The sequence below is a fragment of the Passer domesticus genome, chromosome 22, assembly GCF_036417665.1.
Source record: "Passer domesticus isolate bPasDom1 chromosome 22, bPasDom1.hap1, whole genome shotgun sequence".
NCBI lineage: Eukaryota > Metazoa > Chordata > Aves > Passeriformes > Passeridae > Passer > Passer domesticus.
Window position 1 is genome coordinate 1,053,410 of NC_087495.1, and position 17,557 is coordinate 1,070,966.

Here is a 17,557-nt window from a genome sequence, read left to right on the forward strand (position 1 = left end):
GAACCCACACAGCCACATTAAATCTTTAATTTATTGTGCAACAAGCATAAATAACTTTCTCCCCAAGTTCCTCCCAACACAATTATAGCCATGAAATTGAATGCTGTTTCATAAACATGGCTGTTGTTATTTAAAGATTGATGTCTCCGTCTTCCCCATCAAAGGATATTATTTCATTGAAGGAAACACAGGCAGGTAAAAGAGCAGAGCATCACACTAAGCTCTTTAAGCAGGGGCTGCTGCCCAACCTCACTTTGTTTGGAGCATTATCCCTAAGTGGAGAGTCTGACTCAGCCTTGGACCTCAGGGCAGCCACCACCACAGAGCTACAACAGCTAAGAACAACGATAAGCAGGATTTGAGGATGATGTGCTTCCACTATCCTCGTACAACTGCGAGGTTTTTAGTGCTGCTGACGCTCACGTTACCAGGCAGCACCTCATCAGGAAGTTTTCAGGCTGTCATTTCACAGCTCAGAAGAAAATGAGTTTCAAACCACCCTGGTTACCCCAAGAACAGAGACTGCAGCTCCCTTTGTCAGCTTGGATTTCTGTGTGTTGTTTAAATTGTTTCTCTGTAAAATGCAGCCAGACAGTGCCTTCTCCCAGTCAACCCTCTGAAAGGAATCTGCTTCACTCAACACACAAAATCAATTAATTCCCAAATGGGAGCAAAACCAACCACGTACCTCTGGACACCTGCAAGGTCCACACTCCCACCCCACAGGAAGGTAAGGAAGCAAGGGCATCTCCTCTAGCAGGGGCAGAAAAGCAGCATGGTTAACTCTTGCTAGAGAGAACTCAAGCTCCTAACACAGGCCTGCAGCTTGTTCCCTAAAGCACTACAGGACTCCAAACAGACAGAAAGGACAGGTTCCTATGTGCCTTTAGAAAGTGCCATTTATGTGGGATGCTTGTGTTCCGGGTGGTTCCTTCACCCAGAGTGGCTTCTCCACGCCAGCAACAGGAATATTGCTGCCCAGAGGTCTTCAAACTCGAGGTTTGCCAAGAAGCACATCTTCATTTTGGTTTCTACCTGGCTCTTCTCTACCAGCCTGCTGGTGAGCAGGGTGGCTGCAGACTGGCAGAGCAGCCAGGCGATCATCTGGTCAGGTTTCAGGGTCCTGGATGCCACAACACTGTCACCCCAGAGGCTCAGGTGCAGCACGTTCGCAGCCACTCTCGCAGACAACCTCTGCAAGGGCAAAGGGAGGGAAGGGGAGGGAGATTAGCTGATCCTCCTGCCCTCGGCCACATCACCAGCACGGAGCATTGGCACCTCCAAAACTCCCTGGGGCCCCCACCAAGGCAACCCTGTGAATCAGAAAGCTCTTTGACACTACTACTGTATATATATAGTGTTGTGTGGAACCCTCCAGTGTGAGGTCAGGTCCTGACACAAACTTCTGAAACAATTCAGCACCACTCAGCAAAGACATTTTTGGCTTTGATCCTTATCTTGTCCTTTGATCCTGCAGTCAGATCTGGACTAACCCCTGCACCCACAGCCCTCCAAGGCAAAATGATCCACCACAGGTACTCCCAAAGAGGATATCTTGAGGGCAACAACTTCTTACCTTGTTGGGATCTCTCTGAAGCAGCATCTTTATCACCTGCTTCACCTCAAGGGGGACGTGGTTGGGCAGGCTTGGCAGCTGGTCCTCCTGGTAACTTCTGCTTTCCAGAGTGGAGTCCCCGTGGCCATAGAAAGGATTGGCCAGGCCCAGGATTTCGTAGGCAATTGCTCCAACAGCCCAAGCATCAGCTTTACTGTAGTTGATCACCATGCCTGGACCAGGTGACGCTGTGATCACCTGCCACAGAGAGGGGGCTACTCAAATAAACAGCACGAGTGCAGCCTCTGTGCTGAAATTCGAGTTTTAATGCTCAAACCTGCATTTACCGTAATGAACTTAGACACTGAACCCAAAGGTGGGCTGCATCTGAATCTGTGCTGTAAATATTCCCTATTGGCATGCTCTAAGCCTCTGGCACTGCTCAGCCCACTGGGATGCTGGGAGGAGTCTGAACATTGCACTGAGGCTTTAGCCATTGCCCCTGACCAGCATTCCCAGAGATCCAAGGGTGATCTCCTGCTGGAATTATGGAGACAGGAGACCTGCAGATGAACCAACACCACGGCAAGGTGCTCCAGGTCCAGCAGACAGTTAAGGGTGTCTTGGCTTTTATTATTTCTTATCATCAAAGAAATAAAAAGGAACTGTAAATAATTTCACAACCATCTTGAACTTCAGCCAAAAGCTACTGTTGCAACACAAGGACTGCTGCATAAAATTTGTAATAGTTACATGGAAAGGGGCCTGAATAAAGATTAAAGAGTAAATTTGGGGGAGGGGAGGCTGATTCTGCCTCTTAACACCAACTGGTTACGTTTCACCTGTTAAAGCTCAAGGTGTCTATTTGACATAGTTCAGCACAGATATTCACCAAGCCTAACTCAACGCAGGACACAATGCCAACAAAACTTTTAGCCCCAACAGCAGGACAAGCAGAAAACCAGCACCACAAAGCACTGCTACAGAGGGATTTACCTCAGGTGCCATAAGGCAGCCATTGCCACCCCGATCCACATAGGAGCTGGTGAAGGGCAGCCTCAGGCCGATGCTTTCATCTGCCAAACAGCAGCCAAAGTCAGTGATGACCAGCCAGGGGCAGCCAGCTGTGAACAACACAAAGCTGCCAGTTAGGGTTCAGTTTGGGAGGACCTGGCAGCACCAAGCACCACATCACATCAACACCCAGCCTGGTGCCCTCTGCAAACTGACTGAGGGGGCATTCCATCCCCTCATCAAGACTGTGGGCAAAGACATTCAGTAGAGTAACCTGGTCTAATGGGAGGTGTCCCTGTCCATGGCAGGGAGTTGGAATGAGAAGAGCTTTAAGGTCCCTTCCAACCCAGGCCATTTTTGATTCTAAAAATCAAAATCAAATCTAAAAATTTTGATTTTGATGTTATGATTCTAAATCCTGAGCCCCGGGGACCAGAGAATCCTCTGTCACCTCTTGGGCCAGTCTCCTGGAAGGTAGGGTGGATTCCAGTGGTCTCTGTCTCTCTCCCTGATCCTGTTCAATCAAATTCTTCCCCTCCTAATCACACTGACCTGCCTGCCTCCTATTACTCCTGCCAATTTGAAACTCAATCACATCAAAAAAGAGCTCAGGTAATTAAAACTGCTGTTAGAGGCTGACAGGAGAACACGCTGATGAAAATGCTGCATCCCTTCCCTCCCAACCCATGTTTCAGGCATCCCAGGGTGCAGCACCATTAACCTGGCCAAGGGGTGGGATTTTAAGAGGCTCCCTGTACTCTTTAGCTTGGGAAAGATGACAGAACCAAGAGCCTGAAGCAAAGGCTCCTGCAGCATCCCAAATGTGGTGTTCCCAGATGCTCCAGTCAATGCTGGCTGTGCTCATGCAATCCATCAGCTCACAGTACACTATGTCCACGTTAATGATCCAAAACCTCAGGCACAGACAGGATCAATGACTTGCTGCACTCATAGCAAATACTAAGCTAAAAACCTGTGCTTCTTTCCCCAGACACACAGCTGGGTGAGACTTCCCTGAACACCAATGTGACCGAATCACTTCTGGGAATTAACTGGCATTTATCCTCAGGGATCTACGTACCAGAATCAAATTCAACCAGGATGTTGTCAGACTTGAGGTCTCTGTGTGCTATTCCATGTCGAACAAGGTGGTCCACGCCTTCCAAGAGCTGCAGAATCATCACTGTGGAGAGGCGAACATCCGGAGTGTTCTCCTGCAGATACTGGCGCAGCGTGAACGGGTAGCTAGGCAGAACAAGGGGAAGAAAGGGAATTAGCATCCTGCAGGCTTATCACTGGCAGCTCAACCTCAGTGTTGGCTCATCTCATTACTGATTCTACTCCATCTCTAGCAGTGTGCTCAGACTAGAGGTGAAGTTCAGGCTTAGAAGGGCAGACAAATAGGGACAAACTCCACATTTCTCACTTTAATTTGGGGTAATTATTAAAAAGAACGGTTTGTCTTCATTGTGGAAGCACAGTCAGAACCTCAAGGACTTGGAACAGGTCCTGGGAGGCGTTTCCAAGAGCATACTCTGCTCTTTGGCAGCAGCCCAGACCCAAGCTTTGCAGGGACAGAGTGCCCAAGTCACGTTAACCAGCTTCTCTCCACCTACTTCTTCATCACCAAGAAGAGCGTGCGGCTGTGACCGATCCCTCTGGGGTTCAGGCTCAATGGAAGGACGTCAGGATAGTCAGCAAAGGCTCCAGGCAGCAAAGGGACAGAGGACGTGAACGCTCGGATCACCTGGATTATATTCGGATGAGGTTGCAGCTTCTTCCTCCCAAGGACAGGTTTTCTGTGCAGAGAAAAGACCCCAGAGATTGCACCAATCCCTCAGCTGGCTCTGATGGATCCCAACTACACTGCTGTTATTGCTGGAGCTACTTCTCATTATTATGAACTGTCCTACACACCAAAGGGTTCCCCAGCAGAGAGCAAACACGTTTTTTCTGCACTGGAAGCCTCATCAGAGGGAGATTAAAGCTGCATAGGGTGGATTACAGGACTGCACATTAAGCAAATAGTCAGACACTCACATCCTGGAATCCATTCACTGAGCAAGAGCATGGGCAGCAGTTTCATGGCCCATTTCCCAACCAGCATCTCAGGCCAGCACTTCCCAGGTAGATGCAGAATACCCACAGCCCGTACTGACCCACTGCAGCAATGGGCATCTCCCAGCACCTTCTCCAGAGCTCAGAATCCACCCTGGTGCCTCCCAGAGCAAACTGAGCCAACCAAGGTGTCACAGGGGCTCTTCTGTAACTGGATTTCCCTATTCACAATGGCCAAACAGGAAATAAGGTGCTTTACCTGCACTACAAACAGAGCTTTGATAAAAACTCTCACACATAACATGCAGCCTTCATTTTACTCAAGCCCCACTAACCCTTCTATGCTGCTAACAAAGGCAGAACGAGGCACAGGCTGCTTCTCCATTCAAAAAAGAGCTACAGCAGCTCTAGAGAATAACACCCAAATGCAATTACTTTGTTAGACATAATAAAGGTCAACTTCACACTGGGAGTATCAATTTAGACCCTCTATTTTATGGCACAGGCAGAAAGCTCTCCCTACCCTGAAAAGCAGGTTACCTATTTGTCTGCAACACAGATCTCTCATCCCCTGAATGTCAAATATCCCTTTGGCTGCTCCACTGCATTCCCAGCCAGCCACGGGCACAGCATTCATTATTCATTTGTATTGGCAGCCAGGATGGATTTGAAATTTAAATCAGACAATCTGGGCTGTGGACTCCATTGTTTCAAATGGAAAAAAAAAAAAGATGCATTTCTGAACAAAAAGACAGCTAACTTGAGGTAATTTAGAAGTTTCCGTGAGATTTTCCACCTTCATGCTGTTTGCTCACTTCCCACTTAGGTCACACAGTACGAACTAAGTCATTCCCATTTTCCTTTTCACCGGTTTTCCTGCACTAAAACAGTTTGAACCTCCCTGTCCAGCACCCATTTTACACCAAACCAGTTCTCAAACCTCACAGTCAAATTGTATTACAGTGAAATGATCTGATGTTTAATACACTCAAACTGTTACCAATTGTAGTGGTGCAATTAAAAAGCATCACAATACAAATTTAAATGGTGTTCAACCAGTGGCTCCTCCAGCCTTTACCTCAGCAAATGCCAACACATTTCAACACAGAGAAGCTAAGACACAGCCATAGCCACCCACTAGACCCTGGTGAGACCCCAAATGCTCCCAAATTCTTGGTGCACCCTTCCAACCCCTTCTGGACCACATACTTTAGCGATGCAATTCCCTGCGTGCCAACAAACTTAACAATCCCCAGGTTTACCTGCTTTCAGCAGCTATTCTAGAAAGCCCTGTTCACCTTCCTAACAGTACAGTTTGCTGCAAAATTGACCAAGGGATAAAATCAGCACCCTGCCACCTCCCTACCTGCGGCCAGAGACAGCTCCGTACTCCCCGGACAGGGCACGGCCTGTGGCTGGGACGAGCTCTCGGCCCATGGCATCCAGGATGGCTTCACTCGAGGAACCAGCCTGCAACAACAGCCACACCCCACGTTGGTTTCAGCTCCAAAATCACCCGGCCCCAAGGCAAGCTGAGAGCAGATAATCCTGATGCTGGCACCATGTCTGGAGATGGGTCGACTGAGACCAGATTCCAGGACCTCCCTCCCTTGAAAATCAAGGAAGACAATTAACTACTTAAAAGAATTTACTAAGGGAGGCCACAAGGCCTTTATTTGCAGAAAGAAATCTATTTGTCACTTCAAATGCACCCTTGATTATCAGCAATCCAAACTACACCTTAGCACTCACTTTCAACTTCCAAACCCAAGTAGAAGAGCCCACAGCTAAATGCCAGGGTACATCTGGAGACCAAGGAATTCCAGATGTTGGCATTTTGGAAGATTCTCTTGAAATATTCACTTGTCGCATCAATGGGAAAAGCCACGTGGATTTTTTTAAACATGGAAGAGCCACACTGTGGAACTGGATCTCCAGTCATCCAGGCTGGGAAACGCTGGAGCAGATCTTGGACAGTCACTCACAGCAAGGGGACACAGCAGGCAGGTTACTGTGCACCCTGAGACCACTGACTCCTCAGGAAGAAAACCCACCTCTGCCCTGACACTGACAGGACACCAATTCCTAAATCACTGGCAGCAGTGGCTTTCCCCTTCTTAGACCTTTCCAATAGAACCAGCCTCAGAAAACCTCTTCTTCCCAAAACATCACCTCCACACCCAACAGCTCCAGCAGCAGCTCTCAGTGCCGACTCCAGAGGATGATGAATGCTGATTACCTCGCTCTGGGTCTCACTAACAGCCAGTGTCTTCAGTGTCACCTACCAACAGCTTTGTTGTGACACGCTCATCCTGCACTCCATAATTAGCACTTCCAACACTTCAGTATCAAACATTCCAGCCAGAATTCCCCAGCATCAAACATGGGGGATTCAGCGCTGACTCCTTACCGAAATGTTCCACATCATTTTGATGGCTAAGGGAAAAGCCCCTTTGGGTTGGTGCTTCACTACAGGCTCCTCTTCAGCCACCTGGGAAGCTGAGGCACGGTGCTGCTGCAGGGCTGGGAGAGGGCTGCTCTGGGCAGGATCCCCAGGAGTGGGGCAGAAGGGAATAGCTGCCTCGTACACAGCAGCACTGCAGCCCTTCCCGATGGGCTGGCCGATGAGATACTCCTCCAGCTTGAAGCCCTGCCAGCGGAAGGAGCTCAGGGGATCTTTCTGTGGCTTGTTCTTCCCAACAAACATGGTCTGAAAGGAACACGAACAGAAAAACCCGCTCAGTTATCCCAGACTTCCCAGAGAAGGAGAACTTGGTGTGTCAGTGGTATTACACATCCTGGTGGGATGGTCCAACCTGGAAGTCTCAGTCAGACTCTAACCACTGGGCTCAACTCACTGTAACCACATGAAAGATCATCTGCAGGCCATATATTGTTGTGTGATACAAGTTACCCCTAAACCAGTCTTTTCTAAAGGTGCCCTTTTCGAGGGAAGAAGAGGAACCAGGAGGGGGAGTCATTTGCCAATCTAGAATATAAATATATTTTCCCAGAGAAGCTGTCGCTGCTCCATCCCTGGAAGTGTCCAAGGCCAGGTTGGAGCAAGCTGGGATAGTGGAAGGTGTCCCTGCCCATGGCAGGGGTGGAAAGAGACGGGCCTTAAAGTCCCTCCCATCCCAAACCATTTCATGAATCTGTGGCTGCATAAAGTTTAACTGAACACCTCTGAAAACAGATGCATTATTATACTTTCCTCCCTCTCCATAAACAAATCAGGCAAACAGCATTTAAAAGAAAATCCAATTAAAAGTAGAAACAGGAACAATAATGGCCTTTTTGTGGCAGTCAACTGAGGGCTGGTTCGTTTGAGTGAGAGTGAATCTGTGATGGGATGGAGCTGGGGGAAGAAATCGAGATATCTGGAAAAACAACACACAGGAGGCTGTTTTGGAGTTTCATCACAGCTCATGATCCCACAGGTCTGGTGCTGCCCCAGCTGCCACCATACTGATACAAGCAAGTGGCCTTCTCTGTGAGCTGCAGCCCCAAAGCAGCGGTGACACCCTAGGGATGTGTCATTGGACACAGACCAGGGACAGCAAATGGAACAACCCAGCAGGGACAGAGCAGAGAAAGCATCCTCTTCAGGAGAAACTTCAGGGAATGTGTCTGCTGGTCGGCGGAGCAGGTGACAGCTGGCTCTCAGCACCAGAGGTCTATTTTTACCCAGGAAATAAGTTCAGTACCCTCCGTCCCCCGTGCCCTGCCAGCACAGCCTGGCCCAGCACCACAGGGTCCCCATGGGCATCAACATCAGTGTCCTGGGACATGAAACCCCCACCAGGACCCCGACCCCCCACTCTGTGGAGCGACAGGGAGTGAGGGTCGCTTGCTTTTGAAGGTACCTGCTTTGGGGTGATGAGGGGCTGCTGGCTGAGACTTTCCCATGACCCTATTCTGGGGAGAAGGAGGTGCCTTTGGGGCTGCTCCCAGCACCCCTCCTTTGGGGAGGTACCCGAGGGCTGCTCATTGCAGCACCCCCCACCTTCCTTGGGGAGAGATGGGGAGCTGTCGGGGGGCTCCCCACTGTGCCCTTCACAGGGGCTGTCAGGGGGGCTCCCCACAGCACTGACCCCCCTTCCCTTCATGAGGGGTGTCTGAGGGGCTCCATAAAACAAGGCTCTCCCCTCCCTTTCAGCAAGGGTGTCTGGGGGGCCTCCCCACAGCAGTGACCCCCCTTCCCTTGACAGGGGCATCTGAGGGGTTCTTCAGAAGAATCCCCCTCCCCTTTATGGGAGCAATGAGCACTGCCCTTAGTGGGGGTGTCTGAGGGACTCCCCAAAGCAAGGACCCCCCTACCCTTCATGGGGGGGCGGTGTCTAAGCGGCTCCCCACAGCTCTGACACTGTTCATGGGGGCGTTCAGGGGGCTCCACACATCAAGGACCACCCTCTCTTTCCAGAAGGATGCCTGGAGGGCTACGGCCTCCCGTGTCCTTCTTGGAGGTGGCTGAAGGCCTCCCCGCGGCACGGCCCCCTGCCCCTCACGGAGGCGCTGCCCCGCGGGATCCCCGGGCCGCTTCCCACCTGGATGTGGCGACACGCCGCCTCAGCCCGGCGCTGCTCCTCCAGGCGCGGCTCCACCAGGCCCAGCGCCATGGCCAGCGCCAGGCAGACGCCGCCGCCGCGGCCGCGCCGCGCAGCGGCCGCCAGCCCGCCCGCCGGGCCGCGCAGCAAGAGGCGGCGGGCGGCCGGCAGCCAGGCCAGCCAGGGCCGCCATGGGGCGGGCGGCGCGGCGGGCCCGGGCCCGGGGCGGGGGTCGGGGCGGGGGGCGCGGGGCGCGCAGGGCGGGCGGCACCGCGGGAGGAGCCGCAGGGCCCGCGCCAGCAGCAGCCGCACCGCCATGGCCGACGCGCCGGGGCGAGGGGCGGCGCCCAGAGCGGGCCAATGGCGGCAGGCCGCGCCCGGAACCACGCCCACGGCGCCGCCAAGCCACGCCCATGGGGCGCCAAGCCACGCCCCCGGCACGGGACGGGGACGGCGGAGAACGGGGGGGAGAGGGACAGGGAGAGGGCATGGAATGGGCGGGGAATGGGCATGGAGTGGGACAGGGAATGGGGCAGGGAATGGGCGGGGAATGGGCATGGAGTGGGACAGGGAATGGGGCAGGGAATGGGCATGGAGTGGGACAGGGAATGGGGCAGGGAATGGGCATGGAGTGGGCATGGAGAGGGGCAGGGAATAGGACAGGGAATGGGCCTGGAGTGGGCAGGGAATGGGCATGGAGTGGGCATGGAGAGGGGCAGGGAATGGGCATGGAGTGGGCATGGAATGGGCGGGGAATGGGCATGGAGAGGGACAGGGAGTGGGCATGGAATGGGCGGGGAATGGGCATGGAGTGGGACAGGGAATGGGGCAGGGAATGGGCGGGGAATGGGCATGGAGTGGGACAGGGAATGGGGCAGGGAATGGGCATGGAGTGGGCATGGAGTGGGACAGGGAATGGGGCAGGGAATGGGCGGGGAATGGGCATGGAGTGGGACAGGGAATGGGGCAGGGAATGGGACAGGGAATGGGCATGGAGTGGGACAGGGAATGGGGCAGGGAATGGGCGGGGAATGGGCATGGAGTGGGACAGGGAATGGGGCAGGGAATGGGCATGGAGTGGGCATGGAGAGGGGCAGGGAATGGGCATGGAGTGGGCATGGAGAGGGGCAGGGAATAGGACAGGGAATGGGCCTGGAGTGGGCAGGGAATGGGCATGGAGTGGGCATGGAGAGGGGCAGGGAATGGGACAGGGAATGGGCCTGGAGTGGGCAGGGAATGGGCATGGAGTGGGCATGGAGAGGGGCAGGGAATGGGACAGGGAATGGGCCTGGAGTGGGCAGGGAATGGGCATGGAGTGGGGCAGGGAATGGGGTATGGAGTGGGGCAGGGAATGGGCATGGAGACAGGCAGGGATCAGGGCATGGGAGTGGAACATGTAATGGGGCACAGAGCAAGACGTGGAGCTTGTGTGGAGTGGGGTACTGAACAGGGCATGTGAGGGGACATGTAGAAGGCATGAAGCAGGAAGGGGAGATGGAGGGGGGCATCAGGCCAGGCATGGAATGGGTCATGGAGCAGGGCACAGAGCAGGGTGCAGCCAAGGTAAAGCCTTGTGCAATGCAGGGCATGGAAGCCACAGCTGGGAGTGGCTTGGCTTGGAGCACGGCACTGACCTGGAAACAGCCAGGGCACAACCCCGTGTGTGGAATCGTCAAGTCACAGAGTCACGGACTGATTTGGGCTGGAGGGGACCTCAAAGCCCATCCAATCCCACCCTTGCCATGGGCAGGGACACCTTCCACTATCCCAGCTTGCTCCAAACCCTGTCCAGCCTGGCTTTTGACACTTCCAGGGATGCCGGGGCAGCCACAGCTGCTCTGAGCACCCTGTGCCAGCATCCCTGCCCTGCTGCCCGTGCTGTGAGATCAGCCCCACAGCCGAGGCACATCCAGCCTCTCACCCCCAGCATCTCCAAGCCCTTCCCACAGGAGTGTTCTCCATCCCCCAGCCAGTATGGATACTGAGGGGCAGCACCCTGCACTCGGCTTTGCTGAACCTCATGAGGTTCCCAGGGCACATCCAGCCCTGCCTGGGCTGCAGGACAGCCCTGACAGCCCACTCCCTGTGTTTCATCACTTGCTACAACTGCAGGAGATAAACCAGAACTGTTTTTATTTCACTTAGGCATGGCAGAAATGCTCAACCCAGTGCAGGTTGGGAAATGTAATGAATTAATTTGTCATTGCATTATAAATCAATATACAATCAACAAATGGCATTACCCTGGAGGCACAAACCCCTCCAGAACACCCCAAAAAGTCCTTGTCCTCTTGTTCACCCCAAACAGAATAAAAGATAGGAAAACAAGCTGGGAAGAAAGGAGCAAAGGACACGGTCAGTGCAATAACCACCCTGTTCCAGCAATTCACCTAATCTGGATTGGCTCACTAACTGCTTCTGGGGCTGATGGACCTTTTCCCTCTTGCTTTCACTTCTTTTTAGAGCTGAAGGATCCAGCACTTTCCCAAGCAATGATTTTGCATTATTCAGGAGTGGTTTCTGTACCCAAGCCTGTTTGAGTTCTGCATCAAACCCATGTCCTCCCTTGCCTACAGGGATGTCTGGACGCTTTTTTTACTAATAACAGGGAATTTCTATGATTTGATTTTGCCATTTCCTTGGGGCAAGGTGGAGCTGGAGTCTGCAAATCAACACTGAATTAGAAGATGAGACAGAGGAACGGGCAACTTAACAGTATAAACAAATTTCCCACTGTGTTGCTCCCAAAAAGTTGCTTACAGGCTGAGAAAATCAGGGAAAATCATTGTCTCCTGTGCCTAAGAGCAAATGCTGATGGTGGCCACGCTGCTCAGACCTTATTCAGGTCCTCAGGGCCAAAGGAGAGTGGCAGCAGCTCCTCCAGCCTCTTGACAATGTAGGTGCCATCTGCTTTGGTCAGGTAGACATACCAGTCTGTGCCAAACTGGAGGAGGAGAAAGAAGAGCCTGATGAGGGAAAAGAATGGAAGAACCTGCATTTCTTCCCCAAATTAATCATATACCCATTTTTTTCAGGTTCACAGGGAGCATCCCCCTCTATTACATGTATTTTGGGTTGACTTATCAGCATTACCTCCCTCAGAGGGTATTTTGGGCTCAGATCCTGTGTTTTTACCCCACCAGCATGAGCCCCAGTGCCTCTGAACCTGCTGAATCTGACCCTTGAGCAGAGCCCCACGACCCATTAAATATTAACAACCCCAAAACAGCGTGTGGGTGCTGGGATTCCCATAGAGGAGAGCTGGACAGGATCTTGGGAAGCTCAGCTTTTGCAGGAAAACCCCCATTTTCAGCCTTGCCAGAGGAAGGACTCAAGGGCAAATCCCTGCACCTGGAAGGCGAGCTAATGAATTCCCACTGAACACCCACCCAGGGCTGGAATACCCCTTTGCCAGGGGATAATGAAATTTGAGGAGCCTGGAGCCAGCCCTGGGGCTGAGCATGGGGGGTTGCAACCTCCTTGGTACGTCCAGGTGTTTTAGGGGGAGATGCCTGGGGTCAGGGGATGGTGTCTGGGACCAGGGAATGAGCCACGGAGCCCCACACAAGCTGTCACCTCTCTCATCACTTGTCTGCAGGCGCCACAGGGTGTGATGAACTGGTCCCTCATGTCACTGCCAAAGGAGAAGGGCACAGAGTTCAGTCCTGAGGTCAGAGGAGGGGAGAACACCTGCAGAAGACCTTCATGCCCCGATAAATACAGAGCCACAACAGATTTGCTCCCCCAATTCCTCCAAAAACAGCATGCAAAAACTTTATTTCCCTCCCCAAACAATGGGGCTGCTGCAAAAGAAGCTGTCCCTGAGGAGCAGCAGGGGTTCTCCTGCTGGTTCCCCACCACTCCAGCTCTCGGAGCACCCTCACCTGGCGATGGCCATGGCCTTGAAGCTGGTGTGCCCCTCAGAGATGGCTTTTTGGATGACACCGCGCTCGGCGCACATCCCCAGGCTGTAGCAGGCGTTCTCCACGTTGCACCCTGCAGGGACAACCCCGGCATCAGCCACCCCAAACCCCACCAGCTCCTTGCTTCTCCGGGAATTGACACAGAAAAGCCATTTTCCCTGCTTCCCCTATTTATTTTGCCATCCGCTGTGATCTTTGGCTCGGTCCGGGATGGCAGCTGCCAAGACACAGCGGGGGAGGACACACAACACCAGCACCCCGGGATGACCCCAATACACCCTCACACATGACCCAAGGCTTGCTGGGGGCTCCCCAAAATCCCCGGGGGGGTCTCAGAGCCCCATCTTACCCGAGAAGATCTCCCCACCGGCGGTGAGCAGGGCAGCTCCCACCGGGAACCGGCTGTAGGGGCAATAGGCGCAGCTTTTGGCCTCCTGGCTGCGGCGCAGCAGGAGCTGCAGATGGTCACCCTGAGGCTGGCCCGGGGGGACAGCAGGGAACGAGCGCTGCCCGCTTCTCTCCATTCCTGCAGCTGCCTGCCCTGCCCGCTGACGCCGCAGTTAAATATTTCCTCGCCTGGAAAATAGGCTGGCCGGGACGCCGGGATAACGCCCCGGCACGCAGCTGAACTCTGGGAAGCATCCTCAGGGGCAGTCCTGGCCCCAAAGCACCGTGTCCAGGGATTCCCACATCCTCTCCCTGCCTGCTGCCTCATTTTGTCCAATTTCTCCTGTTTTCATTGCTTACTTCCTCCTTTCTCTGTCCTGGCAGAACAGTTTTCCGCCACCATCCCGGAGGTTTTTTCCTCCTCAGTTCAAAACTGGTTCTGTGGCTCCACAGGAAAATGTCCTTAAATCCTTCCTGGGGGGAAGGAACAACAGCTCCCGATCAGTGAGATCAAAAGAAATAAATAAAAAAGATTGAAAGCATTAAAAAAATAATACAAAATAATATTTTCCCAGGTCTTCTAACTACAGGCAGCAGAGGAAAGTGGCTGAAGACACAGGTGGTCAAAAGCCCAATTTCAGATGCCCTCATGCTGGAGCCCAAATTCAGTCTGGCTAGTGCTTCCATGGGAATCAGCCCACACAAGGTAAAGGGCTCCCGGGTGATCATCAAATTGCTTTTTAATTAAAGATTTCTCTATTTTTCCCCTTGCCCAAGGAGCTTCCTGCCCCACTTTCTAGCTGCAAGGACGGTTGTCACAGCCCCAAGAGATTTATCACTGGGGTTTTTGTCCAGTTTGTTGGATTTTGGGAGGATTTTGACCTTACCTGCTGGTTTTGCCATCAAATCTTGCTGCTGGGTCACTGCTGAGGAGCCACAACAGGCTGGGAAGCAGCATCCAAATTGGGAGTGGCTTCTGATGGGGCTGAAACTCTGGGAGCTGAAACAGAGTATGGGGCAGTGAGACCACCACAGGTACCCCAAGAAACCAAATCTGGGATGCTGAGATCTGTATTGTCCAAGGGATAACCAGGAAACCCACCTCCCACACGCTGCCAGGGTGCTTGTTCCCTCTGCACCCAGTGATGACAGTTCCCTACTTGCCAGGGCAGTGAGTGAGAGGAGGCATTGGCAGCCTGAACCAGCCCACAACTCTTTCTCTCAGCTTTCAAGTGTAAATCCAGGCTGTTTTGCCCTATATACAATGTGGTGCAGAGTCTCCCTTGCCCCCCAAAATCTGGGAGAAAAAGGAAAACCAGTCCTAGGGCAACTTGTGGGATCAAACCAGTGTAGAGGGACATCACAGCCCCCCCTGACCCCAATAATGTGGGATTTGTAAATAAAGAAGCTTTCAGGGTGGGTTCACACCTGCCCTCTCAATGTAAACACCAAGCAAGTAAACACAGTCCTTGCCTCGAGTCAATGAGGGCAAGAATAGGAATTATGAAAGATGAGGCTAGCATGGATAGGAATCTCCCTCATCAGCACTAATTCCCTAATTGTGATCTCCCCAAAACCATCCTTGCACTGGGAGCAAACCATACATCCCATGTTTGCATCAGAAAAGCTGAAAAACAGACAAATTCATGCATTTTTTATTATTTTGGCTGCAAAATCCTACAAGGCTGTCGAGGCCGCGGCAGTGAGAGAGTGAGGCTGGTGCTGTCTGCCTGTGAAGCTGCTATTTTAAGGTTGTATTTGCTTCACTCAAACTGCAGAAAATCTGGGAAGCTGCTGGGAAATGGCTTCCTGTTCCCTGCGACACCCCACTCTGATTTTCTTCCCCAAGCAGACTAGAAGTGGGGGAACATGGTGTTATTTTACCCCTTTTTTTTAATCCCAAGGCAAACAGAGCATCTCCAAGCCCAGAGGTCTCCTTGCTTTATGTCCAGATGGTAAAAAAAAAAAAAAAAAAAAAAAGTGGAAATCAGGGTTTGAGCCAAAGGCACTGAATCCTGAGCAGCCTCAGACTCCACTGCAGGGCTGAAACCTTGCAGTGCTCCCCAAAAATTCCCCCCGAGCTGCACCATGGGGACATAACATTCCATTTCTCCTGGAGGGAAGCTGTCCTAGGGCCTTGGCCAGAGATAAAAGCAACAGGTTAGAAGCCAGCTCAGCCCAAAAGGAAAGAAGCAGCAAGGAGGTCTGACTGGCTTGGAAATAACAGGAGCAAATGGGAGGTTTGGCGGAAAAAATGCCAGCAAACCTGCAGGATCTGCAAATCCTGGCACACACCCTTGTGCAACGTACTGATTTGGGGGGGAAAACCCCCCACCTTTTTGTCGCTCCGGTGCCAGAAGCCATCATCTGATCCTCCCAAAATCACCCCTCCAGCGGGTGGGAAATGAGGGAATCTCCCCAGCCGCCGGTGGGTTTCGGCGCTGGGGGTCTGGCTGCTGCAGGGGCACGGGGGACTCGATTCCCCCGGCTCGCTGTCCCCGCGGGGCACCGGCGGGGGCCGCTCACCGGCGGGGGCCGCTCACCGGCGGCTCCCCGCGTGCTCGGGGAGGTGGAGCAGCCCACGGAGAGCCGCGTCCCCGCAGCCGCCGCCGCTCCCGCAGCATCAGGCGCAGGCGGCACCCGGAACGCGGCGGCTCCTCGGCTCCGCATCCTCCGTGGGCAGCCGGATCGGCCCCGGGGCCGCGTCCCGCTGCCGGGCGAGGGGACGACACCCCCTGCGCGGGGGGTGCGGGGACACCCCCCGAAGCGGCTTCGGGGCTGGGGGGTGGTCCCGCTGCTTGCGAGCGAGGCCGGCGTTAGCGGAGCGGAGCCGAGATGCTGCCCTGGCGCCGGAGCAAGTTCGTGCTGGTGGAAAATGAACGTAAGTGCAAAGGCAAGAGCCTGGGGCCGGGGCTGAGCTACGCGGCGCTGCTGGCCGGCTTCCTCCGCTCCTGCCCGGACCTGCTGCCCGAGTGCCCGCTGGAGCGCCTGGGCAGCGTCTTCCGCGGGAAGCGCCAGAAAGTGGAGCTGAACAAGGAGGACCCGACGTACACGGTGAGGTACCTGGGCAACGCCGTCACCCTGCACGCCAAGGGCGAGGGCTGCACCGAGGAGGCGGTGGGCAAGATCTGGGCCAAGAGCGAGGCGGGCGCCGGCGGGGCCAAGATGACGCTGACGCTGGGCCCGCACGGCATCCGCATGACGCCCTGCGAGAAGGGGGCCCGCCGGCCGGGCCACGCGTACCTGCTGCACCGCATCACCTACTGCGCCGCCGACCGCCGGCACCCCAAGGTGTTCGCCTGGGTGTACCGGCACCAGGTGAAGAACAAGGCCGTGGTGCTGCGCTGCCACGCCGTGCTGGTCTCCAAGGCCGACAAGGCGCGCGCCATGGCCCTGCTGCTCTACCAGACCTCGGCCTCCGCCTTCAACGAGTTCAAGCGCCTCAAGAGACAGAGCGATTTCCGCCACGTGCAGCAGCAGCTTCTGGGCGACGCCATCGTGCCCCTGGTGCCGCTGCGCCGGCTGCTCAACGCCAAGTGTCCCTACCGCCCGCCGGCCGAGCGGGCCCGCTGCGCCCCCCGCCTCAGCTCCATCCTGGAGGAGGAGGAGGAGGAGGCCTTCGGCGCCGCGACGCCCTTGGGGGACCCCGGGCGAGCGGCCGTGCTGCGGCTGGCCAGCGACATGAGGGGGTGCAGCCTGCGCGGGCCCCGCGCCGCCGTGTGCTGAGCGGCCGCGGGCACGGGGTGCCCTCCCTGCGCCCCGAGCCGGCGCTGCACCCTCCTCGGGATCAGTCTGGACAAGACAGCGGCTCCGTTTGCAGGAAGACCCGTGGCGGGGGTGGGTTTGCACCCCAGGGAAGCCCCCGGCCCTGCACATGAACCTGCTCTCGTGCCTCCTCCTCAGCGGCCATAATAATAAAATGAATGTGTGTTTTCTGCGGTGTGACGGCGCCTGTGTCTCGCCCAGGCCTTGGTGGATGACAGAGTTAAGCTCGGCTCTGAGGCAGTTTGAGGGGTTTATATTGCTTTTGTCCCTCAAAAGGCAGGCCAAGGAGGGGCGCCTGCGGGGCCCAC

General features: G+C 54.4%; 3 protein-coding genes across 3 annotated transcripts; 1 reads left to right on the plus strand and 2 right to left on the minus strand.

The window, feature by feature from the left end:
* Window positions 1–13: 13 nt before the first annotated feature.
* On the minus strand, window positions 14–9,523 carry PINK1 (PTEN induced kinase 1). The gene is made up of 8 exons (XM_064397321.1): window positions 9,175–9,523; window positions 7,038–7,337; window positions 5,994–6,097; window positions 4,186–4,368; window positions 3,651–3,814; window positions 2,552–2,679; window positions 1,577–1,813; window positions 14–1,194 (listed from the first exon to the last, which is right to left on the minus strand). The coding sequence occupies exons 1-8, from the start codon at window positions 9,490–9,492 to the stop codon at window positions 934–936; spliced, it is 1,695 nt and encodes a 564-aa protein (XP_064253391.1). The 5' UTR covers window positions 9,493–9,523; the 3' UTR covers window positions 14–933.
* A 1,767-nt stretch (window positions 9,524–11,290) lies between these two features.
* CDA (cytidine deaminase) lies at window positions 11,291–15,834 on the minus strand. Its single transcript, XM_064397382.1, has 5 exons — window positions 14,372–15,834; window positions 13,447–13,958; window positions 13,059–13,170; window positions 12,751–12,808; window positions 11,291–12,118 (listed from the first exon to the last, which is right to left on the minus strand). Exons 2-5 carry the CDS (start codon window positions 13,619–13,621, stop codon window positions 12,005–12,007), a joined length of 459 nt encoding a protein of 152 aa, XP_064253452.1. The 5' UTR covers window positions 13,622–13,958; window positions 14,372–15,834; the 3' UTR covers window positions 11,291–12,004.
* A 130-nt stretch (window positions 15,835–15,964) lies between these two features.
* On the plus strand, window positions 15,965–17,417 carry FAM43B (family with sequence similarity 43 member B). The gene has a single exon (XM_064397367.1). It carries the CDS (start codon window positions 16,320–16,322, stop codon window positions 17,208–17,210), a length of 891 nt encoding a protein of 296 aa, XP_064253437.1. The 5' UTR covers window positions 15,965–16,319; the 3' UTR covers window positions 17,211–17,417.
* Window positions 17,418–17,557: the final 140 nt, after the last annotated feature.